The sequence below is a fragment of the Selaginella moellendorffii genome, unplaced genomic scaffold (genome assembly GCF_000143415.4).
Source record: "Selaginella moellendorffii unplaced genomic scaffold, v1.0 SELMOscaffold_60, whole genome shotgun sequence".
In the NCBI taxonomy this organism is placed as follows: domain Eukaryota; kingdom Viridiplantae; phylum Streptophyta; class Lycopodiopsida; order Selaginellales; family Selaginellaceae; genus Selaginella; species Selaginella moellendorffii.
This window is the reverse complement of record NW_003314321.1, coordinates 872,924-896,777: the sequence shown is the minus strand read 5'-3', so window position 1 is coordinate 896,777 and position 23,854 is coordinate 872,924. Positions and strand designations below refer to the sequence as shown.

General features: G+C 50.8%; 9 protein-coding genes across 11 annotated transcripts; 3 read left to right on the top strand and 6 right to left on the bottom strand.

Annotated features, from left to right (window-relative positions):
* Positions 1-45: 45 nt before the first annotated feature.
* Positions 46-2,191, top strand: LOC9644512 (U-box domain-containing protein 1). Its single transcript, XM_024688937.1, has one exon. The coding sequence runs from the start codon at positions 131-133 to the stop codon at positions 2,180-2,182; it is 2,052 nt and encodes a 683-aa protein (XP_024544705.1). The 5' UTR covers positions 46-130; the 3' UTR covers positions 2,183-2,191.
* A 33-nt stretch (positions 2,192-2,224) lies between these two features.
* LOC9644716 (MORC family CW-type zinc finger protein 4) lies at positions 2,225-7,238 on the bottom strand. Its single transcript, XM_002983884.2, has 27 exons — positions 7,105-7,238; positions 6,826-6,954; positions 6,612-6,771; positions 6,507-6,557; positions 6,360-6,449; positions 6,246-6,303; positions 6,066-6,187; positions 5,863-5,991; positions 5,720-5,808; positions 5,564-5,668; positions 5,432-5,507; positions 5,290-5,379; positions 5,171-5,238; positions 5,016-5,124; positions 4,887-4,966; positions 4,751-4,832; positions 4,621-4,704; positions 4,463-4,570; positions 4,369-4,410; positions 4,178-4,318; positions 3,465-4,118; positions 3,087-3,415; positions 2,924-3,034; positions 2,768-2,864; positions 2,691-2,708; positions 2,555-2,638; positions 2,225-2,500 (listed from the first exon to the last, which is right to left on the bottom strand). Exons 2-27 carry the CDS (start codon positions 6,939-6,941, stop codon positions 2,426-2,428), a joined length of 3,168 nt encoding a protein of 1,055 aa, XP_002983930.2. The 5' UTR covers positions 6,942-6,954; positions 7,105-7,238; the 3' UTR covers positions 2,225-2,425.
* An 87-nt stretch (positions 7,239-7,325) lies between these two features.
* LOC9644511 (ER lumen protein-retaining receptor) lies at positions 7,326-8,675 on the top strand. Its single transcript, XM_002984013.2, has 6 exons — positions 7,326-7,646; positions 7,701-7,966; positions 8,053-8,168; positions 8,223-8,296; positions 8,364-8,427; positions 8,504-8,675. Exons 1-6 carry the CDS (start codon positions 7,556-7,558, stop codon positions 8,538-8,540), a joined length of 648 nt encoding a protein of 215 aa, XP_002984059.1. The 5' UTR covers positions 7,326-7,555; the 3' UTR covers positions 8,541-8,675.
* Positions 8,676-8,828: 153 nt separating this feature from the next.
* Positions 8,829-10,558, bottom strand: LOC112351312. The gene is made up of 5 exons (XM_024688938.1): positions 10,465-10,558; positions 10,369-10,409; positions 9,555-10,316; positions 9,275-9,500; positions 8,829-9,219 (listed from the first exon to the last, which is right to left on the bottom strand). The coding sequence occupies exons 1-5, from the start codon at positions 10,477-10,479 to the stop codon at positions 8,938-8,940; spliced, it is 1,326 nt and encodes a 441-aa protein (XP_024544706.1). The 5' UTR covers positions 10,480-10,558; the 3' UTR covers positions 8,829-8,937.
* LOC9644510 (protein XRI1) lies at positions 10,559-12,115 on the bottom strand. Of its 2 annotated transcripts, none has more exons than XM_024688942.1 (7): positions 11,675-12,115; positions 11,488-11,607; positions 11,322-11,434; positions 11,233-11,272; positions 11,054-11,185; positions 10,923-10,976; positions 10,559-10,863 (listed from the first exon to the last, which is right to left on the bottom strand). In XM_024688942.1, the coding sequence occupies exons 1-7, from the start codon at positions 11,745-11,747 to the stop codon at positions 10,571-10,573; spliced, it is 825 nt and encodes a 274-aa protein (XP_024544710.1). In that variant the 5' UTR covers positions 11,748-12,115; the 3' UTR covers positions 10,559-10,570. The 2 variants fall into 2 exon arrangements, with proteins under 2 accessions (XP_024544710.1, XP_024544709.1); XM_024688941.1 differs by having other exon boundaries at positions 11,042-11,185; positions 11,675-12,114.
* A 206-nt stretch (positions 12,116-12,321) lies between these two features.
* On the bottom strand, positions 12,322-14,322 carry LOC9644715 (UPF0496 protein 1). 2 transcript variants are annotated; one of them, XM_024688940.1, is made up of 4 exons: positions 14,213-14,322; positions 13,995-14,148; positions 13,645-13,730; positions 12,322-13,531 (listed from the first exon to the last, which is right to left on the bottom strand). In XM_024688940.1, exons 2-4 carry the CDS (start codon positions 14,027-14,029, stop codon positions 12,447-12,449), a joined length of 1,206 nt encoding a protein of 401 aa, XP_024544708.1. In that variant the 5' UTR covers positions 14,030-14,148; positions 14,213-14,322; the 3' UTR covers positions 12,322-12,446. The 2 variants fall into 2 exon arrangements, with proteins under 2 accessions (XP_024544708.1, XP_024544707.1); XM_024688939.1 differs by having other exon boundaries at positions 13,645-13,719; positions 13,995-14,265.
* LOC9644714 (pentatricopeptide repeat-containing protein At4g02750) lies at positions 14,234-15,709 on the top strand. The gene has a single exon (XM_002984012.2). The coding sequence runs from the start codon at positions 14,234-14,236 to the stop codon at positions 15,707-15,709; it is 1,476 nt and encodes a 491-aa protein (XP_002984058.2).
* A 1,311-nt stretch (positions 15,710-17,020) lies between these two features.
* On the bottom strand, positions 17,021-19,986 carry LOC9644508. The gene is made up of 4 exons (XM_024689158.1): positions 18,663-19,986; positions 18,286-18,584; positions 17,920-18,220; positions 17,021-17,870 (listed from the first exon to the last, which is right to left on the bottom strand). The coding sequence occupies exons 1-4, from the start codon at positions 19,660-19,662 to the stop codon at positions 17,158-17,160; spliced, it is 2,313 nt and encodes a 770-aa protein (XP_024544926.1). The 5' UTR covers positions 19,663-19,986; the 3' UTR covers positions 17,021-17,157.
* A 1,035-nt stretch (positions 19,987-21,021) lies between these two features.
* LOC112351336 (pentatricopeptide repeat-containing protein At2g03380, mitochondrial-like) lies at positions 21,022-23,838 on the bottom strand. The gene is made up of 3 exons (XM_024689010.1): positions 21,712-23,838; positions 21,273-21,377; positions 21,022-21,171 (listed from the first exon to the last, which is right to left on the bottom strand). Exons 1-3 carry the CDS (start codon positions 23,836-23,838, stop codon positions 21,022-21,024), a joined length of 2,382 nt encoding a protein of 793 aa, XP_024544778.1.
* Positions 23,839-23,854: the final 16 nt, after the last annotated feature.

Below are 23,854 nucleotides of genomic sequence, written 5' to 3'. Positions count from 1 at the left end.
GGCAAAGAAGAAAAAACAACTTAAAAATTATTAAGAGGAGCCGAAGGAGCAAGTTTGCGCTATGCCGTGCTTGCATGCTTGCTAGTCGCATGGTGGAAACAGTGGCAGCTTTCGCGGATCATCGTCAGCCATGGCCGCTGCTCCACGGGTTGTCGTGCAAGAGCTCCTGGAAGCCGCAAACTTAGTCGCAAGTCACCACCAGCAAGCGTACCTGGGTCCGTGCCAGAGGAAGAACTTGACGGTGATTCTGCGAAGAGTGAGGTTGATGCTCCCGGTGGTAGAAGAGGTAAGAGACGGGAATTTGCTCCTCCCACCCTCGGCTGTGATAGCGTTCCAGGAGCTCCATTCGGTCATGCTCCGGGCCGGGGAGCTCGCCGACGAGTTGCGAGAGTCGAGCCAGCTCTGGCTCCTGGCCGAGTGTGAGCTCTACTCCACCAAATTGTTTGAGCTGTCCAGGGACATGGCCGCTCCACTGTCGATGCTTCCGCTCAGCCTGCTGGAGCTTCCCATCGAGATCAAGGAGCAAGTCGAGCTGCTAAAGCTGCAAGCCCGGCGCTTCAAGCTGTTTGTGGATCCTGTGGAGCTCGACTTGCAGGCCAAGCTGCTGGAGCTGCTCAAGGAGTTTGAGAAGAAGAGGACTCCCAGCAGTGACCGGATCGAGGAGCTGTTCAAGCGACTGTTGCTCACCAGTGCCAAGGAGTGCCAGAGAGAGCTCGAGCAGCTGCGAAAGCTTGCGTCATCCTCCTCCTCCATCACCTCGACGACGACGACCCGGTCCTCCCTGAGTAGAAAGTCGTCGTCCAGGTCACCAAAGGCTTGCCGGATCAACAGCCTCATCAGCTTCCTGTGCTTCTCGAGCTGCGTCCTCTACGGCATGGTCTCTGAGGATCCCGTCCAAGAACACGCTCTCGACGTCGAGGATGACGATGAGGCCCAGAAGCAATTGGTGACGAGCTTGAGCTTGAGCAGCAGCAGCATCCCCGACGAGTACAAGTGTCCCATAAGTTTGGAGCTGATGAGAGACCCGGTGATCATTGCCACCGGCCAGACGTACGATCGATCGTCGATACAGAGGTGGGTCGAGGCCGGTAATATAACGTGTCCCAAGAGTGGCCAGAAGCTCATCCACATGACGCTCATCCCAAACTTTGCGCTGCGGAGCCTCATCGCGCAGTGGTGCGAGAAGAACAAGGTACCGTTCTGGATGTCGGGGAAGGACTCGAGAGCTACAGTTGGTGTCGACCACATTGCAAATGCTCAGGCCACGATAGCAGCGGCTAGGATGACGGCCTCGTTTCTGGTTGGAAAGCTGGCCATGGGACCTCCAGATATTCAAAAGCAGGCTGCGTACGAGCTCCGGCTCCTGGCAAAGATAGGAATGGAGAACAGGAGATGCATTGCTGAAGCGGGAGCCATACCTTTCCTTGTCTCGCTCTTGCTCTCGCGCGACGCATCGGCGCAGGAGAACGCCATCACTGCGCTGCTCAACCTCTCCATCTTCGACAGCAACAAGAGCCTCATCATGACTGCTGGAGCTCTGGATCCCATCGTCGTCGTGCTTTGCAACGGCCACAGCGCCGTGGCGAGGGAGAATGCCGCTGCCACCATTTTCAGCCTGTCAACCTCGGATGAAAACAAAGTCGCAATCGGGAGCAAAGGACAAGCTATACCTGCGCTGGTGGAGCTCTTGCAAAAGGGGACGCAGACCGGGAAGAAGGACGCCGTGTCTGCGCTGTTCAACCTCTCGCTCCTCGAGGAGAACAAGGAAAAGGTGGTGCAAGCCGGCGCGGTGACATCGCTGGTGGAGAACCTGGAGCAGTACATGGACGACGAAGGCAACGCCGAGTTGCTGGAAAACTCGCTGGCCCTCCTGGGTCTGCTTGCAGCTTCCGAGCCCGGCGCCAAGTCCATTGCACGAACCTCAGCTATGTCGTTTCTGGTGAGAATTCTCGAGTCAGGATCACCAAGAGAGAAGGAAAACGCAACAGCAGTACTGCTTGCCTTGTGCCGAGGCGGTGATCACTCCGTCGTGCGTTGCCTTCTGACCGTTCCTGGAAGCATAACAGCACTACACTCGCTTCTGGCCAGCGGGTCTTCACGAGCCAAGCGGAAGGCTACATCGCTCATGAAGATCTTACAAAACTGGGATCCTTCGAACAAAGATTCTCCTGGTCGACAATGAAAACCAGACTTGTCGTTTCGACTGATGTCTACTCTACAAAACTGGCAAACAACGACATATTTATTGTAGAAAATACGTCAAAGAGAAATATGACGAGCCCCGGGCATTCTTTTGAATCAGTTAGTCATCAACAGTTAATGGCAATAATCCTAAGGCCCGCTCGAAGTCTCGTCTAAAAGTATCAGAACTTTACATGTACACTACCTGTCTATTTTACCAAAACGTCGACGAGAAGGCACAGGGTCACTTCAGGATAGTAGCATTCCCGTTATCCCATTGTTCTCCTGCTATGGCACGGATTCTAAAATTTTGTCCAGCCTGAGAGAAACGTTTAGATGTGCTACAAGAAGGACGATCATAAGCGAGATATACCTGTACTGTATAAGCCAGCTCGGTCTTCAACTTTGCAATCTCTTGCTCATAGGCTTGCCACCTCATTCCAACATAGTTCGTTGCCTGCAACACACCAGTCAGAAAACACTTGTGTAAAGGATGAATGCTGAAGTACCTTTTCACATATAGTTACCTGCAGTACGAGACAAGACATTAGAAATTCACAAAACAGAGAAAAAATCAAAATCTTACAACTTCCAAGTCAGAGGAAAGCATTTCATCTGCATCAACTTGCGTTTCCAAAGGCCCAGATAACTTGAGTAACGTTTTGAGAGCCGTCCGCAAACGTCTAAGACAAACGAGGAAGAAAAGGCGAGTGATTAGTTCAAGACTGAGAACAGGAAATACCCCTGCAGTGAGAGGATCAACGACGAGTCAGCTTCGCGTCTTTGCAAAGCTCCGCTTGACATTGAAGTGTCCGCTCGAGGAACGATCATTGCATCGGAGCATAGGGACAAGCTGGGAAGAATGGAAGTTAATAAGACCAAAGCTTGTGCTGAAGAAGCTTTACCTCTCGGCGTCGACAACTCCATGTACAGATTGATACCGTTGAGTGCCTCTCGGTAGCAACCCTCTGCTATCATCCTGGTACATGCGTCCGCCTTCCATGTTGACGTGTTGAAACGAAGACAAAGGACCCAGAGTATGTCCATTGGCTGTAACTTGGTCTTGAGGAGCTGAAGGTGGCTGCTTTGCATGTGGATACTGTGGTGAAAACCCAGGCATACACTCCTGCAGCGGTTGTATGGGTGCATATGATATTGAAAGTTCATTTCCTTTTAGCTGGCTATGCCGATTATCTTGGAACCGATTAGAGGTAGGTTCCATAAGCTCCGACCCCTGTAGAAAACCACACCTCGTCAGTTATCTAATGCAGGATTATATAGACCTGAATGCGATTAACTCCCATATGGTGGTCTTGCGGATGCCGGTCCTCTCCGTATTGCCTGTCGCTTCCATATGGATGCTGCCGCCACTGGAAAGCTTGTCCCAGCTCGTTGGTACGCTTGCTTGAGAATCGAGCATCCAGAGGATGTCCATAGCCTTCATCGTTATTGTTTCTATCCTCTGTAAGCTGCTGGTCAGCTCCTTGATATTGCCTGTTGTGTCGTTCTTCTTCTCCAGTTCTCCCACCTGAAAAGTGGATCTCCTCTTGATTTTGGTAGTTTCGCCTGTCGTCATGGACGACAAACTGCTTTTGCAAGGGAAATAAGCTAGCTTGCTGACGTTGGTAGTCTTCATTTCCCACCAGCTTGTCATCTTTACTAGTTTCTGGGCGGTGCTGATACGGTTCACCATCCAAACTTGGTGTGAGAAGGCGTGTCTCCTGGCGGTGCTCATAGTGTTGATGATTCCCTTGCGGATAGTCTTTGTTCACCTGATCGGGCAAGTGTTGAGTGCCATCGCTGGGCAATTCGTTCCCCTTCCATTGAGTCCGTCCGTCATTTTGCTGACCCGAGCAAGCCTCATCGGTTTTGCGGGAGTCAACAGGCCTTTCTTCTGATATATCCTCGGAGCCCGAAACTCCTACTTGGGACATTTCCTGCAATCACGAGTATGAACCGTAAAGCAGGATACAAAAATCCAATTAAAAATACTCACGTGCTCCGAGAACTGCACATGGTTCTCATCCTTCTTGACAGGAGCTGTGCTTTTTTTCGCTCCGTCAACTTCCAAACGATGCAGAAGCTCGATGTGCTGCTTTTGAATCTCATCGCGCCTAGCTTGCATTTCATGGAGTTCCTGTGATGTAGACATGCAATGAGAACAGTTTCGCTACTATAAAAATATACCTTTTGAAGCTTTAAGACTTCCTCCTCCCGGGCCTTACGTTCCTGCAGGAAGTCCGAACTCTCAGCCTAGTTTCAAACAACGCATGACAAATACCTGCTCAATGGCTTCAAAATCTTTTGCCTTTTGTTCTTCCATCTCCTTCCTGAGAGCTTCCCGCTGGCGGTGTATTGCCATTTGCTCCTCCCTCCCCACAATAACTTCCTGGCAATGATCATATTTAATACGTGAGCCGCTTAATAAGCTATAAATACCAGCCGTTGTCGACGCTTATGAGCTTCTTTTTCTTTCCTCTCGCGGTCGTATTCCCGTTTCCGTTCTTTTCTTCTTTCAATAATCTAGAAAACAAGCTTATATTAATGCCGAAAAAGAAAGAAAAGATACCTCATGTTGAACAGACGCGTCCCATTCTTCTTCTGGTTCTTCGTGCCTGCGAAACTTAGCAATAGGATGGTATTCGCAAAACCTGTCACAAAAATATATAATCAGATAGGATTTCACGGATAATATATAACCTTACCAGCTATCAGGAAGAGTAGCAGCATCGGTCCCCTCAGGTAGCACACGCCATTTGAGACAGCTAGGATTATCGCATTGCACCTATGACAATAGAATAAAAACAACGAAAATGCACCAAAAGGCTTATTACCCATACGACATCTGGAACATCCTCATCGACACTTTCTGGTTCCGCAGGTCGCTTCGTAGGAGTTTCAGGTTGAGGTAAGCTTAAACTGATCCTTTCCTTCTTTTCCCACCTGCAACAAAAAATTATTAATCGAAGGAAAAATAAACACAACATACCAGTACTCAGCCAAAACATCCGAAAGCTTCTTCAGCAGCCTACGGTATGCAGTTGTGTCGTCGAAGTCCTTCACAAAACAGGTAATTATGTTACAGTTGACGGAACAAAAGCTTCTAACCTGCTTATTATGAGTTGGGTGCAAGAAATCCGCTTCAACTATGCCCAGGACACCCATTCCCCTTTCATTTTCTTCAAGCTGCATACCAACCTGAAAAACGGGAATAGTGTGTTACATGGACTCTTCTTATACACAATTTTACCCTCATATAAGGTTTAATTAAACGATTTCTGTGATAAAGCATCATGCCATACAGGTTTCTGTTTTCGGTGTTGAAACTACAATCACGAGGATACGTCAGCTCAACTTAAAAGAATACAGTATGATGACTCACCCCATTTCAATTTTCACGGGATCAGTAACTCCCATTGGCTTATAAGTTTCGGTCACCTTCTGACTTAAAAGTCCAGAGACCCTCTTCGTCTTCACCTTGTTGTCACTGCAGCATTTTACGTCTTAACTTTGTACGCTGTGACATCAGATGGCTTACCGAATAAATATCTGCATACGAGGAACTTTATAAAGTATTGAAACGTAGGCCCGAAGAGAGTAGTCACTAGGAACGTCAGTGGAATTAGGCTGCAGGAGGAATGAGACAACTTTAGCTTTTTCAGAACCTCACAAGTCAATCACCTGATTGGGTCGCAGTTGCTGATAATGGGAACTGGTAATTTCTGATGTTATTCTTATGTCGTGAGGATCCGTTTTGTAGTCCATTTCAAGGATTCCTTCATGGCGGCGTAAATTTGAAATGATCAGGATCTAGAGAGGAAAAAGATTTACCAAATGTTTAGCAAGAAAACATGATATTTCTAAACAGCTTTTGTCAAGCTTACCGTGCCTGTTCCAGGAATCGCATCAAGCTGAGCAAGAATGCTTGCTTCGTCAGGAAAAATGGAGTATGTACATATAGCTTGCAAGCTTTCTTCGATGTCCGCATGCTTTGGACTCATTCTATCTTCCCTGCAGTCAAGGAAAAGAATGGCACGCTATGTTCAAGCAGCTGGAAAGGATACTTCCACGCAAATCCCAGGTAACTAGCGGTATGAGGATGTCTTCTGCTCCCACAGCAGCCTGATTTTCATACAGGATTTTTCTAATGAGACTTGGCCATCATAAGTCACACTTACCAGAAAAGTCTGAGAAAGGAAGCCAGTAGTCATACTGACAGCACACTTTGTAAGAACTAGTACGTCCTTTCCTAAGCGCATTGTTCCCGACTGAAGCAAACAATATAAGCAAGCTAAGAGTAAGGCGCAGATGAAAAAAGGTCCAACCTTGAAACCATTTCCATGCTTCCCGATCGATCTATCACCAGGAGTCATTTGCTGCATTCGGGCAAACAGCGTAAAGAGGAGACTTGAAGAAAAACACCTCCTTACCTTTTTCGAATGCCCAAAACTGAGCATTTTATGAAGTCTCTCTGGATTCAAACCGCAGCCATTGTCCATGAGAACGAGGCAAGGCTCGTTGTTAAACTCCTTGAGGTCAATGCAAAATTGCGACGCATTCACATCAGGATCGATGGCATTGTCAATAAGCCTAGAAAAAAAAAAGAGAAGAAGAGTGAGTGAGCACTCGTACCAGCAAGCTTACTCGGCAATAGCGCCAAAAGCCCAGCGATGGCTCGTACTGTTGCTGTGGAGGAACTTGGGATGCGTACTGCAGTGCTTGACATTCTTATATTTGAGCGAAGAGAAGGCGCCCGACATGGTCGTCCAATGTCTGCAACCACACAGGCCATATTTCATCCTCCATTGGATCATCGAGGTGATGAATGATCGCAAGAAAGCGAAATGCAGCGCTAGGACGCAAGAATCCAAAGATTTCGGCACACACGCTGCAGCGACCGAGCGATGGATTCCTATCTCCTACCTCGCGTCGCCGTTGCTCCACCGCCGCGCCTAGGGTTCTTCCATCTCGCCGCTGCGCATAGCTTGGAAACCTAGAGCGTCTTCGTCACAGCTCCCCCTCTCCATTTTCCAGTGTCCTCTGTGTGCGTGCCCTCTTCTCTTAGAATCAAATAGTTTTTCTTTTATACATTCGACGTAGTTGAGGGTTTAATCCGCCACGCCAGCCGTTGGATCCGGAATGAAGATCGACGGCTCACGGAGCTTTTAATTCCAGACGTTGGCTAGATCTGGGCTAGGGCTTTTGGGCTTGGGTAGGCGATCTTGCAGATCTAGTGGAAATCTCGGTAGATTCACAGCGCTGGCGAGCTCTACAGCCAGGGGGAGCGCGGAATTTGGCGCAAATAGGGTGAAATGTGGGATTTCTAGGCGCGCAGATCTTTGATCCATAGCTTTTGGAGGAGGAGCGCGACACGATGAATCTCTTCCGCTTAGCAGGCGACATGACGCATCTTCTCAGCATTGTGGTGCTGCTGCTCAAAATCCACACCATCAAGAATTGCGCAGGTATGGTATGGCATCGATCAAAGAGGCGATTCTTCTCAAAACTTTAAAACGCAGGGATCTCGCTCAAGACGCAGGAGCTCTACGCGCTGGTTTTCGTGGCGCGCTACCTCGATTTGTTCACAGACTTTGTCTCGCTCTACAACTTCGTCATGAAGATCATCTTCCTTTCCACGTCCATGACCATCGTGTGGTACATGCGGCGCCACAAACTGGTGCGCCGAACGTATGACAAGGAGCAAGACACGTTCCGGCACTACTTCCTTGTGCTTCCGTGCTTGCTCCTGGCGCTCGTGATCCACAAGAAGTTTACGTTTCTCGAGGTACATTTCCTTCCACACAATCTTTGCTTTGGCTCTCGTCCATCACCAAAGCTCTACCTTTTCTTTCTCTCTCTCTTTCGTTCCAGGTTGCCTGGACTTTCTCGATTTACTTGGAGGCCGTGGCCATCTTCCCGCAGCTGGTTCTACTCCAGAGGACGAGGAACATCGACAATCTGACGGGAAACTACGTTTTTCTATTGGGGTATGAAATTTGTGCTTTGTGGTGTGTTAAAAACTCGATTTTTCTCTCTCGCAGAGCTTACAGGGCGCTGTATATCGTCAACTGGGCTTACCGGTACATGACAGAGAAGCACTACGTGCAGTGGATACGTGAGTTTCTTTTAAAATTCTAGCGTTTTGTGGTGAAGGTCTGATTTTCTTGTGGCACAATTCTCAGCTTGGATCTCCGGGGCAGTACAAACAGCTCTTTATGCTGATTTCTTCTACTACTATATTCACAGGTCTGTGACAGAGTGAACTAGTGCTTTTGTTTCTATGCTCATTCACCATATGTACGTTCTTTTGTTTTGCTTGTAGCTGGAAGAACAACGTCAAGCTCCACTTGCCCGCCTGATCGCAAGACTAAAAGTTTTGTGTACCATTCATCCCAAGTTTTGACATTTATTTATTCGAGGTGGCCTGCTAACCGGACCAGAAGAAAGAAAAAGGAAGAAATAAACAGAACATCATGAGCAATGAGCTTTCGCGCTGATGGAAATATTTTAAAGTGGTCGAAGCCCAAGTCAAGCGATTCTAGACAAAAACTTGGCCATGTTAGAATTTGATCAGCTAAAAACGTGGTCATTCGAGAAAGAACAATTCATTGGTAGTAGTATCAAAAGATGGCGCAAAGAAGAAAAAGTAGTGTGTGAGCTTTGATTTCTTATTAGTCGTTACGTCAGCGTAACTTAGTTTTATTCTCTCGGGAGAACACGTCCCAAGAGATGGATGGCTCTCCCATTGTTGGTTGATTACGTGAGAATTCCCATTTGCTTGAGCACGGCCAGAGCTTGCGTTGCGTCAAGAGTTAGAGCAGCGCCCGAGAACTGCGCGGCCGAGACCTCAACTGTTGTGTTGCTGCTGCTCGAGGACGACGATGGCGTCGCCTGGAGTGACTGCTCAAACGCTGATAAGTTTTGCGACGCTTCTCCCACGGTCAGGCCTTTGGCAACGCTGTCGCTGGCTCGCTGGAGGAGCATCGCGTTAACAGCACCCGTCTGCCCGGCCAGAGAGCTCGAGACCCCAGCCACCAGCTGCAGCAAAACAGATTATCAAGACGAAGAGGAAAAGGAGAGAGATCAAACTTACGCTCTTGGCAGCTTGGCCTTGGAGTTGGGCAAGCATGGAAGTAGAGACGCCAGACGCCAGAGGAACGAGAGTAGACGCCGCCAACAAAGAGTTCGTTCCGGATGAGTAAGCATCAAACGTCCTCTGCTTGCCGGTGGCCGAAGTCATCATCTTTGAGAAGACGGTGGTGTTAAGATTCATCTGTGGCTCGTTCGTTGCCTGTTCCTTGAGCAGCCCGCTCAAAGCTCTACACAAGCACAAGGGGTTAACATATGGAAGGAAAAGAGTTGAGAGGAGTTACTTGATGTGGCTGTCAGTCTGAGCCTTGTAATCGCCAACCAGCTTTTTCACGGTCACGTCCTTGAAGCTGCTGGAGGCCGCGTTCTTGTAGTATCCATTGAGAGCATACTCCACCGACAGGAGTCCATTTATCAGCGAGACATCCTCAGGAGCAAAAGTCTCCGCAGCTTCCGGCCATGGCTTGTATGGTTTGTCGCAAGCATCACACTTGGGACACTTTTCAGGAGGATGGTCCTTTGGAGGGGAACACTCCTTGCAAGGCTTGCACTCCTTTGGAGGAGGACACACTTTCTCGGGAGGACAAACTTTCTCGGGAGGACAAACCTTCTCGGGAGGACACACCTTCTCGGGAGGACACTTCGGGCAGTCGGGACAGTCGCACTTAGGACACTTGACATCGGGACAATGGACTTCGGGGCATTTCGGAGGCGGGTAAGCTTCACACTTTGGACAGGCTCCACAGATACACGTACACTTGGAACAGTCGACATTGTCAGCAGGTGGTGGATATGGCGAAGGCGGGCATTCTTCAGTAGGAGGAGGCGTAGGAGGAGGAGGGCATTCTTCAGGAGGTGGCGGGCATTCTTCGGGATAATAAGGCGGTGGCGGACATTCTTCGGGATAAGAGTAAGGCGGTGGCGGACACTCTTCTTTGTAAGGTTTTGGAGGATAGTCTTTACCGTCTGCGTGACAGGAACTCACCAGCAATCCCAGCACCATCCACAGCACCATATTTGCTGCTGCCATTTTTTCTCCTCGCTTCCTACAAAAGCATCACTTGTCAGCAAAGCGAAGAAAGTTGCAACACAACTTACAGTCGAAAGAAAAGCCGATAAGAGGAAGTCGTGATTACAACCTGCAACAACCAACACGATATTTATACACACTAACAGGGACTTGAGACAACTTACGCTGCATGCATGCATGACCGCCAGATCTCGACGTTTTCTCGCTGATCTGAAATAAAACGTTAACAATGAGTTTAAGTCTTTTAAGTCTTAACGATGAGTCACGAAGTCATCCTTTAGTTCGCATTATCGTAATTGAACCGTTCCCTTCGGTATGGATCTTAGTCAGAGCTACGACGGATTTTCCAGATAGTCCTGCTCCCAGGCTCTGAGAGGACTCCGAATCACCGAGCTCGCCACTTAACCGCCTCACGATGGGTTTCGCTCTCGGGGTCTGAATTCTCTCGTTTAAATCGCTCAACGTTATATCGCCAGTCGCGCCACACGGTTTCAGTAGAGCGAATGGATACGCGACGGGGCTCGTCAGCTTCTGCCGACCCTGCACACGATGTTTCTTTCTACCTGTAAAGTATGTAGAACATGTTAGAAAATCCGGGACAACATATTAAAAAGCCTCTCACCTCTACCCGAGATTGGTGTCTCGGGGCCTCTGTTGGAGTTATCCTGTAAATTACCTGACATAGACAAACAGCTTAGAAAAGAAAGTGACAAAGAAGGCAGAAAGCAGAAATATCGGTACTTGGGATCTCACTGGCAGTATGGCACAAAGGCACCTGGATTTTTTTGCAAGGGACAACTTCCATATTGTGTTCATCAGAGTCATTAAAGCAAGTTTCCATCCAGCAATCACTCGGCTGCTCCAGGTTATCTTCGAGAGAATCCTCTGCATGGCAAAATTACCAAGAAGTTAACTGACCTTACAAACCGTACCTTGGCACCAAGACGGGTTTTCTTGAGCACGCTCTGAGATCTACAGAACATTAAAACTTTAGCTGACTAAAGGTCGCTTTGAATTGTACCTCGTAGTCTTGGATTGATGAGCCCTCCTGCGGTTGTAGTCCCGAGAAGAAAAGCATTCGTCTCCTCTTCTGGCGAGGGCTATCTTGCTCATCACAGTGGTTTTGAGAGCCGCCTGTGCATCAAAGATACGACTTGAGAAAGAAGCCAAAAGGATAAACTTCGCACCTGGATGAGACAAAGATGATAGAAATGGCTCAGTAATGTCCGCCGCAGGCGTCGAGGCGAACAAAGTTCGCGAATCCGCCTCACTTTGCGAGAGCTCATCCCAGAGTGATCGAGAAATAGCTAAAAAAAAAAAGAAGTAAAGTCGTCAGCTCTCACGTGAAAATGAAATGTAACTCAAATGCTATACCCAATGGAGAATCGGCATCCAGCTTGAAGGAATCATCGTGCCACGAAGCCCAATCCGGATCGCTGCGAGCCATCGCCAAAGCATTCGAGTGCTAAAGACTGGGATGCTAATCTAGACTAGTATGTACAGCTCCCTTTCTAGAAATTCTATGCTACGTGAAACCACTCCCACTTCCTAGGGCCAATCCATCCCCTCGACCTGCATTCTCGAAGAAAGATCCCGAAATCCGAGCCTCCTCACAGCATTTCTCCGGCTTTTGGAGCTCGAATCTTCTCATCTGGCCGATGGACGGAAGACGAGCTAGGGAAGCAAGATTCTTGCCTCGCAACAAAACGCATCGGCCACAAATCTTACCGCCGAGGGTCGAAATGCGCGTCTCCGCAGCGCTTCTTGGCGATCGATCGAAAACCCCGGCGGTGGATCAAGAAAGAAATGGGCAGAAAAAGAGAGAGAGTGGAATGAACAAGAGAATGAATAGAATGAAGAGGTCGCAGCCCATCAAATCGCGCGGGGCGCAAACCGCGCGACGCGAGGTTTGTGCCTTCAAACGGCCACCACGGCTCGCCAAAACTTTAACCAGTGTTAGTTACCGGTGTTACGGAGCAAACGATTGCCTGACACGTGCCACTCCCCGAGATACAGCTGGATTCGTGGACTGCATATTCTGGAACAATTTCTAAACGCACGCGGCCGTACGGTCAAAAGTACGGCACCGCTGACCAGTAGCCGAATATTCGGGTCCTGTAGAATATTCTTGGCTCGAGTGTTTTTTTCACTGCCTGCAAACTTCTCGGCGAGTGTTGTTGATGCTCATGAAGGAGAGGTAGATGTTCACCTCGAGATCGTCCAAGAGCTGGCTTAGAATCATTTGGTTCCGCCTCAATCGCTCCAGCGACTGGCTGAGCATCGATCGATCTTCGCGGTGCCGGATCGAGAACGCCACCGCCTTGTTGGTGAAGTCGATCTCGCTGCCCAGCCTCATCACCAGCCTCCTCGTCGTGTCTAGATCCTGGACCACCACGAAAGTCCCCTGGCTCACGGCTTCCACTTGCCTCCACTGCCTCTCGAGAGCGTTGAGCTTCTTCCTCTTGCGGAGATTGAGGCGCCGGACCACGTAGCCGATCGGGAACGTGAAGACTTTGCAGCCGACGACAAGCGCCGCCACCGCCAGGAACAGCGCAAGCGTCGTCACCAGGAGCACGATGAAGCAACCAATGGACAAGATCACCGTCGAGACCTTGAGGCACGCCCTTGTGAGCCGGAGCTTCTTCCCGACTTTCTTCCGGATCTTGTCCAGCTTCTTCTGCATGCCGAGGCAATGGTCGTGGAGCGGCTGGAACTGCTGCACCACCGCTACCGAGAAGAGATTCTCACCCTCGTCGATGGAGCAAAGCTCGCGTAAGATCTCTTGGTCGCTTGTCTGGCTCTTGAGGATGCCACCAATCTCCTGGCACCTGTCCCGGGAGCTTTGGATGCTCTTGAGGAGCGAAGCCCAGAGCGCGGACGACTTCCGGCTCTCCTCCAGGTACTCGGAAACCAGCTGATGGATCTCGGGTCTCTTCCCCAACTCCTTGTTCGTGGTGAGAAGCGCAAGGATCTTATCCTCTTCGGGCTCCAGCAAGGCGGCAGCAAGCCGCTCGAACGATCTCGGCATTGGCGAGACGGACCCCTGAACACTAGTTCCAGTCTCCCTGTTTAGTCGAGCCACGGCCACCCTCTCCGCAAACTCCACATACGAATCCGTCCTGATCGCCCTCTGGTACTCTTGCTCCACATCCAGCACCACGGACGTCTCGGCTACATTGTCATCCCCGCCTTGCCACCGGAGCCATCTCGACACGGCTGACCATACATGAGCTGAAACAAGGCATACACCCATGAGAACCTCGTAGAAGCAAGGAATGCAGCCATAGCTCAGTGCTTACATAGCCTCTCTCGTGAGCTCTCAAGCCAAAGATGAAGCAGCTTACTTGGTTTTAATGATGCGCTCATCGGTGCTACTTGTTGCTGCTCCTTGGAGATAATCACTTGTCCTGCGCGAGAATCTAGGATGTCCCTACAGACAGATGCGTCAGCAACCCAAAGAGGAAGAGCGTGCACGAGAGCCCTAAAGCCCTAAAACCTTAGGCACCAAATTTCTTAGCGTAATCTCGCCGCCACGCTAGAGCGTGTGGAACAAGACAGCCAGCGAATGGACGAGAGAAAAACCAGGAAGAACACCTAAGCAATGTGTAGAGAAGAAAGAAGCCATCACTCAAGAAAGCAAAGAAATCATGCGAAGAAATCGCGATTGATTATCGATCAGGCATCCACATCTTACCTGCAAATGCCGGTGGAGGCGTCGAAATGCCGCATTTCTTGCCAGGCGCCTTCGTCCCCGCCACGGAATCGCGAGCCTCTCCCACCGAAATATTTCCCAATGCGGCTGCGATGGAGCAATCTCCCGACGCCGCCTGGGCCCGATCGATCAAATCCTGCGATGACATCGTCACGGCACGGCAGATTCACGACAGCGTTCGCGGATTACCGAGCATCTACCTTCACAATCTCGTCATCGAGATGTATGGCCGCTGCGGCCGCCTAGACGACGCGCGCCGCGCCTTCGCCGCCATCCCAATCCCTAATCGCTTCTCCTGGAACATCCTCTTCCAGGCGTGCGTCGCCAATGGCCAGATCCACGAAGCCAGCGGCATCTTCGAGAATATGCCCGAAAGGGACCTGGTATCCTGGAACGCAATGCTCGCCGCATATTCCCAGGCCGGGCATTTGCATCCCGCCCAGCGTCTCTTCCAGGAGATGCCCGAGCACAACGTGGTGTCGTGGACGACGCTCATGGCCGCGTTTGCCAACGGTGGAGATCTCGCTCGGGCAAGATCGACGTTCGAGGAAATGCCAGCACGGAACGTAGTGACGTGGACGACCATTATCGTTGCGTACGCCGACTGTTCCGAGCTGGCAGAGGCCCAACGGCTCTTTGATGCCATCCCGGAGAGGAACCTCGTGACGTGGACTGCCATGGTGGCAGCATATGCCCAGAACGGCCAATTGCCGCAAGCCATGTCAATGTTCCACTCCATGCCCGAGCGCAACGCTCTCTCCTGGACGGCGCTCTTGTTAGGGTTCTTAGAAGCCGGGGAGATTGATCGCGCTAGAGCTTTGCATGATCAGATGCCCGAGCTTAATGTGATCTCGTCCACGGCGATGCTAGCAGCGTATGCCGAGAGTGGGCAATTTGAGCAGGCAAAGAATCTCTTCGACGCCATGCCCGATCGAAATATCGTCTCGTGGACTGCAATGCTCGTCGCGTACTCCAAGAGCCAACAATCTCTCGAGGCAATACAGCTCTTCAGCGCCATGGATCTGGAAGGAATCCAGCCTGACGCCGTGAGCTTCATCACAGTAGTGGATGCCTGTGCCGATGGGAGCGATCTAGCACGAGGAAAGCTCCTACACCAGGAGATCATCCACCTCGGGTACCAATCCGACCAAGTCTTAAGCAACGCGCTTCTCAATCTCTATGGCAGATGCGGGAGATTGACAGAGGCCAAGAGCCTCTTCGATCGGTTGCCAGATCCCAGCACCGAATCCTGGAACGCGATGATTGCCATCTACACCCGCGGTGGCCAAAACAATCTCGCCTTGGATCTCTTCCCGGCGATGAATCTCAGGGGATTCGAGCTGGACGAGATCAGCTTCGTGAGCGTGCTGTCCGCGTGCGGCCATGGCGGATTCATGCCCGACGCCATCACCAAATTCGCTTCCATCTCCATGGACTTCGGGTTGGAGAGAAGTGCCAATCACTACCGGTGCCTGATCGATGCATTAGGGAGGGCAGGGAGGCTGAGAGATGCGAGGGATGTGATTGCGGCTATGCCTTACCAAGCAGATTGTATGGCCTGGACCTCTGTTCTTGGTGCGTGTCACACAAGTAGTGATCTAGAACAGGGAAGTAGTGCTGCAGAGAGAGCTTTACAATTAGAACCCTCTTGCCCTAGCTCTTATGTTCTTCTCTCAAACATCCACTTCCAAGGGTAAATTTGATAAAATTCTATCACCAATGTTAGAATAAAATTTTGTGGTGGTATAAAGATGACTTAATCAAATCAAAGTAGTGATCTACAAACCTAAGACGATTGATTTACGTACCATGGAAACGTTGGATCTAGAAAAGATTCGTACTGCAAACCTTTGGCTAAATCTAAAGATTAGAAAGGTACGATATCCAACAAAAAATCCATTAAGGCCATAAAAATTTAAGGCAAATTTTTAGTAAAGCTGAGAGGAGAGAAGCGTTTCTTCCACTCCTCTATGGCAGCGAGCGGAGCAGCGATTCCGTGTGCTCTTCCGGGCTGCACGAAGCTCGCATTCTTTGAAGAGAGCAGTGGCAAGCAGCACGAATGCTGCGGAAAAACCCATCACCTGATGGAGATGGTGCGTCGCAACAATGGACTGCTGCTCAATCCGCCAAAGCTCGATGGCCGCTGCCAGCTCTCGTCTTGCAACCATCCAGTGTGGAGCGGCGATCACGACTTCTGCTGCAAGCGCCACGCCTTGGAGTGCCTCGATCAGACGCAGAGCATCGTCGCCAGGAAATGCGAGCTTCCGGGATGCGATCTCCCGGTGTGTGTGGAGACAACAGCGTCGGGCGGCATACGGGTCCACGATTTCTGTAGATGGTCTCACGCAAAACTCTCGCGCTCGCAAGGAAAGGTTCGTGCTCTCTGGATTTCGGCTGGAAAGCGAAAGCTCCACTCTTGTTTTTCTTTTGGGTTTGTGATCAGAGACGTCCCGATGTACTGAGCGCGGATCGAATCGTTGAGTGCTTGGAGGACTGGATTTCTAACCAGAGGATCAACGAGATCATACCGGATACAAACTTTTTCAGCAAACACCCCTGGAATGTGATCACACCAGGTATTCCTTCCCGTCTCTCATTGTCTAGCGATTGATCGGTTGCCACAGGCTCCAGCACGATCACCTTGATCGCGCCATTGAAATGGAAGCGATCATCCCAGCGAGACAACACCACGATCGAGGGCTGCCACTGGAAGCAGCAAGGCAAGCAGGAAAGCTTTGTCCTCCGCGGCCTCAAAGTGGAGAAGCGTAACTTGTCTTACATCGCTACCGAGCAGCACAGCAGCGATTTGAGCTTCTCGCTGGTGGAGTATGTCCTCAGCGATCACCCCCAGTTTGGAGCTTTCAAGATCAACGCGAGAGAGCGCGCGCGCGAGAAGAAAGTTAGAGTCGACAAGAAGAAGCGAAAGGTTAACGACGATGTTAAGATGCTGGTGGACGGTTTTTTGGCCGATTCACCCGAAATTATTTTCTAGAAACGCAAGATCAAGCTTAGAGGTGTCAAAGAAATATTTTTTTCTTCTTCTTTCTTCTTTGTGGGCTTTACAAAACTTGCGTAAACTTTGATGTACAGGGAAGAGCTTAGAACGGAAAAAAAACGAAAAAAATAAAGAAAAAAAAGACGACGGTCACTCACTATCTAGCGCAGCCAGCATTCTCTCCACGTCTTTGAGCAGCGTCGATCCTTTCCTCGACTTCTCGACGATCCTCTTGATCAAAACGTGACCCTGCCCGCCTTCTTCCGTATCGGACGCCGAGCTATCGTCGCGGGAGGAGCCATCGGAGCAGCTGAATCGCACCGGAGGAGAGCTCTGATCGTTCCCCTGCGTCGCGTTTTCTTCCTCCGCTGGAGGTGTGTGAGCCTCCGACTTGACGCTGCCCCTGGCGAGGTTTTCCCAGTACCGTATCTTGTCCAGCACCAGCGCACCGTTTCGCAATCTGAGAGCCCGGGGTGTGTTGAAGAGCTTGCTGGAGCGCACGTCTTGGATCGGAGTGGTAGAACCCGCGTGGGTGACCGCGAAAACACTGCTGTAGCTCCATGGTGGCGTGGTTTTTCTCTCCTGCTCCAAGTCGGTGCTGCTGTTTCGATTGTGCTGGAAGCCTCCCGGCTCGATGTCCATGCCTGCTCCTCCACTGAGATAATTCTCCGGGGTGGTGCCGGAAGCTTGCCGTTGCCAGCTTTCTCCACACTCGGAAATGCTGCAGCTCGAAGCACCAGCCTGATCCCTGAGCGAGTTTTGGCGGCTAAGAAATACAGACTTGAGGAACTCGTCACAGATGTCTTCCGAGGGGCTCTGCTCTCCAGGCTTGCAGCGATCGAATGAATTTTCTTCCTTGTTCCCTACAGTAGACAAAAGGTTGGGGAGTAAATAGAAGACGAAGAGCCATACCTGAGGTCGACAGAGTCATCCCTGTCAAGCGAAAGACACGGTCTTTCCACATTTGAAGCTCCATCTCTGTGTCGTGAAGCTGGTTTTCAGCATGTTGGAGGTCTTCTTCTAGCTGGGCAATGCGCTCCTCTTGCCTGGTTTCGATGAGCATTCTGAGCCTTCGATCAAGCTCTCTTGGAGAAACCGCCCAGTTTGTGGTGTTCCCCTCACCATGGGAGTGATTCTTATCGTCCTCGTCAATGTCTGAAACTCCAGGCAAACCACTGGCGTTCAGTTCGCTATGTACCACTTCGGCATCCAGCTGCAGACATACGCGCAGAAAATTTCAGTACAAAAACGAAAACAAACAAAATAAAAATGGCTTTCCTCCTCGGTCGAATCGTTCGAGTTAAGCTGCATCAACTCCAATTCAGCTTCAAGTTGCGCTTCCAACTCGGCCATGTTTCCCTGCTGTTCCGTCGTCAGATTACTCCCAGCAGAGTCTAGGCCCGTAGAACGTTCGACCGCACCGCGGTCTGCTGCTCGCTGCAACACCTGGACTAAATTCTCGGCCTCTGCCAAGCATTTTCGCAGCCTCTCAATTTCAGCGTTGTTCGTCGTGACCATGTGCATCACACCAATGCCAACCCCGAAACTAAACAGCAGAGCTTCTTGTGGAGGATCATCTGCAAAGAAGAAGAAATAAATCACCTCCCAAAAGTAAGTAACAGTGAAAGAAAAAGAAGCGAAGAACAGAAACTTACCTCCAGCTTTGAAGTGCTTTTTAAAATTCTTCCGTGCAAACGGTCTCGAAAATGGTGGAAAATGCATAGAGTTTCTACGAAGACCAGAGCCAGTCCCTGTTCCCAACACCTCAACTTCGCCAAGGCCAGGAGTTCTCCCTTCCTGAAACGGCTGGAAAAACAAAGAGCGAGAGACTCGCTTGTCCTCGTCGAAATGTAGCTGCGCGCTCAAGCAACTCTCCATCGAAGAAACCGGCTTTGGCGACGCACGCAAGTACCTCGCCCTGCGTCCCAGTCCCCTCGACCTCTGCCGGCTCGGAGTCTTGAACTTCCGAATCCTGGCAGCGTCTCCTTCTCGTGGAGCAAACCAGAGATCCGTCAACCCGGGATTGTCCATGAAGCTGCACGTAAACGAGCTGAGAAGTCCCTGCTCTTGCGGCTGCCCCGCTACAAGCTCGCTAGAATCTCTCTTTCTCTTCACCTCGATTCCTGCTAGATCACCTTCATGCATTGCGTGCTTGCTAAACTCGATCGCCCTCTTCCCGGCAGCCACTACAGGCACCGCGCTAGCGCTCTCGATCTCCAGTTGGGTCCTAGAAGTCTCTACAGCAGCCTGTGGAGGATCACTGGATGCAGTAGTAACAGTAGTGGTCGTCGTTTTGGTCGTCCCGGGCGGCTTGGGACTAGTGTGACCGTGATCTTCCTCCCCATCAAACAGCTTCTTGGTCGATATCCTCCTCGCCACTGCCACTGGATCCATCTGCTGCAAAGCATTCTTCTCCTTCTTCTTGAGCATCTCCTCCTCGAATTCTACCATTGCGATTGCGCCGCCATCGCCGGCGTCCTGTCCCGGCGAGGAACCGAGATCAAATACCTGCTGCTCCTCGCTAGGGCATCCATCTTCGTCTTCCTGCTCGTGATGCTTCTCGTCTTGCTCCAGCTGCCCCCGCCGCTGCGATGATCCATGGCGCCAGCGCCTCGCGAGACATCCGGAGCCGACTGCTACAAGCAGCAGCCACATTTCCCAGCCTCATTCGTCCGGAGCGGCATTCCTGTCGATCGATCGAGAAGCGAGAAAAATTCTCACATCCCGCCAGGATGCGCCGCGGCAAAAATCCGAGAATCTCACTGCTGGAGGAGCCGCATCCACGATCCCGGGAGGAGGAGCCCTGCCGCCTGGAGAGAGAAGAAGAAAGAATGGAAGAACTTAGGGCGAGTGTCAGACAAGAGGATCGTACCCGCGACCTTGGCTTCACCCTCTCACGCCACCACACAAAAATTAAGGAAAAAAGAATATAGCAACGGCTGGAAATTTGTGTGTGTGTTATAACATCACATCTCTAGAATTCTCTACACACATTATCAAATCGAATACACAACCATACAACCATGGAACCACACAAGATAGGAGTTTCATACAAAACCTTGGATCTGGGTTCTTCGTACTTCTGCTCGATCCAAATCAAAAGAATTTCCAGTCCTGGATCGAATCGACTCTAGACGAAACTCCTCCGTTTCATTTCACTTCATTGTTTGGAAGACCATCTAGCTTCATGAGCCCTTGGAGTCCCTTTAGAGTGGCAACTGGAAGAAATAAAAGGAAAGACGAGGACTAGACAGACAAAGATCAAGGAGCGCGATGGCCATGTACCGCCGGACACGATCATCGCTTACATTCTTCCCAGCTATGGTGTGTGGAAGATCATGACGGAGGACGTGTTACGCAAGGTTGTGATACCCGGGGTGGAGTATTACGTGAAGTTGGAGCTTCCCGAGAAGATCGACGAGAAGGAGCGGGAGAAAACTATGCAGTTCGGGTTTCTTCACGAGCACTTCAGTGATATCAAGCCACTCCTGTCGCTCGAGAACATTGACGGGGTGCCTGGAAACTTTTCATGGCAATATATTCCTTCTTCTCATCTCTTTTCATTTGAACTCTGAACTGATAATGGGAAAGCAATAATTTTTCACACACTTTTCCAATCATCCATTTACATCCCAACTAAAAAGTTCTAACTGTAAGTGATGACGATCAGTGACTGTTGCAGTCCAAGCAACGTGATCTCTTGCTATACATGCTCATGAGAGAATTACAGCCGCCAACATCAGTTGATATCCACAAGCAACGCACACGAGCATGAGCAACGAACATGCGCTCAAGACGTTGGACAGTGTCATCTGCCAAGAAAACAAGAGCTTGCACGATTGATGAGCGAGTTCGCAACTGTGATGCAAGCTCTAGCACCACAAATCCTTGGGAGACGGCCTTGGAAGTCATTCCTTGATTACGTGATCTCATCGGGTAACACTCCCTGCTCGACCATTCTCCAAAGTCATCCTAACGATGCGCAGTCTAGGCGTATGGAGTGATTGCAGGAGTTCAAGACACATGAACGCCAGGATGGTGTCGACCAGGCTGAGCAACCCCGAGCTTCTCGCGACACGGCACGACGGTCTCCACCGTCGCGTCGCGTGAGCTCCCCTCCTCGCAAACATGGCATGATGTACCTCGCAGGTTTAAGTCTTCTCCCTACGCAGCGGGGGCAACGTTATCCCAATTGACAACAGACGCGAGATCGTCAACCAAAGTCTTCTTCCTGCAAATGCATGAACAAACCAGCAACTTCTTACGTTCCAGCGCTCTGGAAGTGGATCGAGATGCCGAACGAAGCCTGGAAAGCGGCAGAAGAATCCTTTCCTAGGATCACTTGTAGCAGCTCCATAGATTTGCTTCAGCTGCTCGAGCATATTGTTGCACAACCGTGATCAGCCAAAGGTATTTACAAAGCAATATTAGTTTTCAAGTTTAGTAACTTTAGCTTTTGTCATTTTTTTCTTTTTCCATTTTCTCAGTTTTTCCCTTTTTTACTTTATGTTTTCAAACTTCACACTGTATTCCTATTCTCGTCTCCTTTTTCATCTGTTCTTCCATCAATTTTCTCTTTAGCATCTCAACTCTTATCATCTATTCATACTCTCCCATCTACATGCCTTTTTCTTTCACGAGTTGCAACCATGCAAGGTGACTTCTTACTTGTTTTTAAGAGGTTTTCATCCTCTCCACTAATGCCTGCTCATCCCTCATTCCCAGGCTTCCATAAATATTTCCCATAAGAACATAAGCAGCATAGTCTCTTTTATCCAGCTTCACAAGCTCCTCAAACACTCTTCTTCCCACCACAGCATTCTTCCACTTCCAACAAGCTCCCAACACTGTTCTCCACGTCAAAGCATCGGCTCTAAACTCCATCCTCTCCACCATAGCCAACGCTTGCTCGAGCTCGTTCGCTCGCCCCAGCATATCAATCACGCAGCGGTAGTGCTCTAGAGACAAGCTTACTCTCCACTGCGAGCTCATTCTCTGGAAAAACTTCTTCCCCCTGTCGATCAATCCGGCGTGACTGCACGCTGTAAGCACTGAAAGGCACGAAACTCTGTCTGGAACCCAGCCTTCCTCGACCATCTTGTCAAACATCTCGAAAACCCAGCGAGCGTCTCCCTTGCGGCCATATCCTGCCACCACCGAGCTCCAGTTGAGCGAGCTTCTCGTCTCCAGCGAATCAAAAACGATCTGAGCGTCGACCATGCTCCCGCATTTTCCGTAGACATCCAGCAGGCAGTTCTTGACCACTGACAGGTCGCTCGGCTCGATCGATTCCTCGCAGCTGAGAACTCTGGCATGGATCTTCTTGGCGGATTCCAGTGCTGTGGTGCTACTGCAAGCCTTGAGAGCAGCCACGAAGCTCAAGACGTCGTGCTCGCAGCCCTGGGAGTCCAAGCACGAGAAGAGCTCCAGTGCCATCTCTCCCTCTCCACAGTCTGCGTATCCCATCATCAAAGAGTTCCACGAAACCACGTCCCTGTGCCTCATCTCCACGTCGAAGACTCTCCGGGAATCCAAAACGCTGCCACACTTGGCATACAGATCCACCAGCATGTTTCCAACACGGACATCTCGATCCAGGTTCCTCGACCGAGCAGCCTGCGAATGAATCGCCATTGATCTCTCCAAAGCCTCGAGCTTCACCACCACCTTCACTCCCGGCAAAGTTCTTCCTTCCTCTTTCGCCGCTGCACTCGCGCAAGCTTTGAGAGCAGCAACGATCGAAGGAGCGTCGGGGACACAGCCTTCCACCCGCGTCATCGCGTCGAATAGTTCCAGCGCGAGCTCGTCTTCGCCATTGTCGACGAATCCCAGCACCAGAGAAGTCCAGGAAACCACGCTGTGCTCGGCCATCTTTTCGAAAACGCGCACAGCTCCAGCCAGATCCCCACACTTGGAATACATATCCACGAGCGAGTTGGAAAGAACCAAGTGTGAGTCCACTCCAGCCTTGGCAGCCATCAAGTGGATTTCCATCCCCTTCTCCAAAACCAACACCTTCGATGAGAAGTTCTTGGAGCTGGAAGCTTTTTTCGTGAGTGCCACTGCCATGCTCGTCACGGACTTCACAGCAGCCACGAAAGTAAGTGCGTCCGGACGAATTCTTGCTGGATCGCTCATCATCCTCGAGAAGACTTCCAGTCCAGCCTCGCCGCATCCATTCTCGGCATAGCCAGCTACAAGCACCGTCCACGAGACCACATTCCTGGACAAAGACGCGATGCCATCGAAAACTCTCTTGGCTTCCACCATACCACCGCAGCGCGAGAAGAGATCCATAGCAGTGTTGGCGACGAAGATATCCCCCGCGTAGCCACGCCTGGAAGCCTCCCTGTGAATCTCCAATCCCCTCTCCAGCGTGCTGTCTTTGGAGGAGCTCGCGAATCCAGCGCAGGCCTTCAGCGCCGCCACGAAAGCTCTCGCGTCTGGATCGCAGCCGCCAATGATCATCCGCGAGAAGAGCTCCATTGCCACGCCGGATTGGTCGCCCTCGATGTATCCCAGCATGAGCGCCGTGGAGGCGACGGTGCTCTTGGCCGGCATTGCCTCAAAGACCGATCGAGCCTCGGCCAGGCAGCCGGATTTGCAGTAGAGATTGACGAGCGCGGTGGCGACGTGGATGTTGGCATCGTCGCCGCTGCTCTTGGCCCGGGCGTGGAGGATCCGCCCAGCCTTGATGTCGCCGGAGCTGGTGCACGCCTTGAGGCGCGAGAGGAGAATCGATGTGCTCACCTTGTTGCCAGCGTTGCCTGTGCTGCAATGGCGGTGGCCAGAGATGCTCCATCTCCTCCTCCATCCTCCTCGCCCTAGCATGGGCTTTGACCCATTT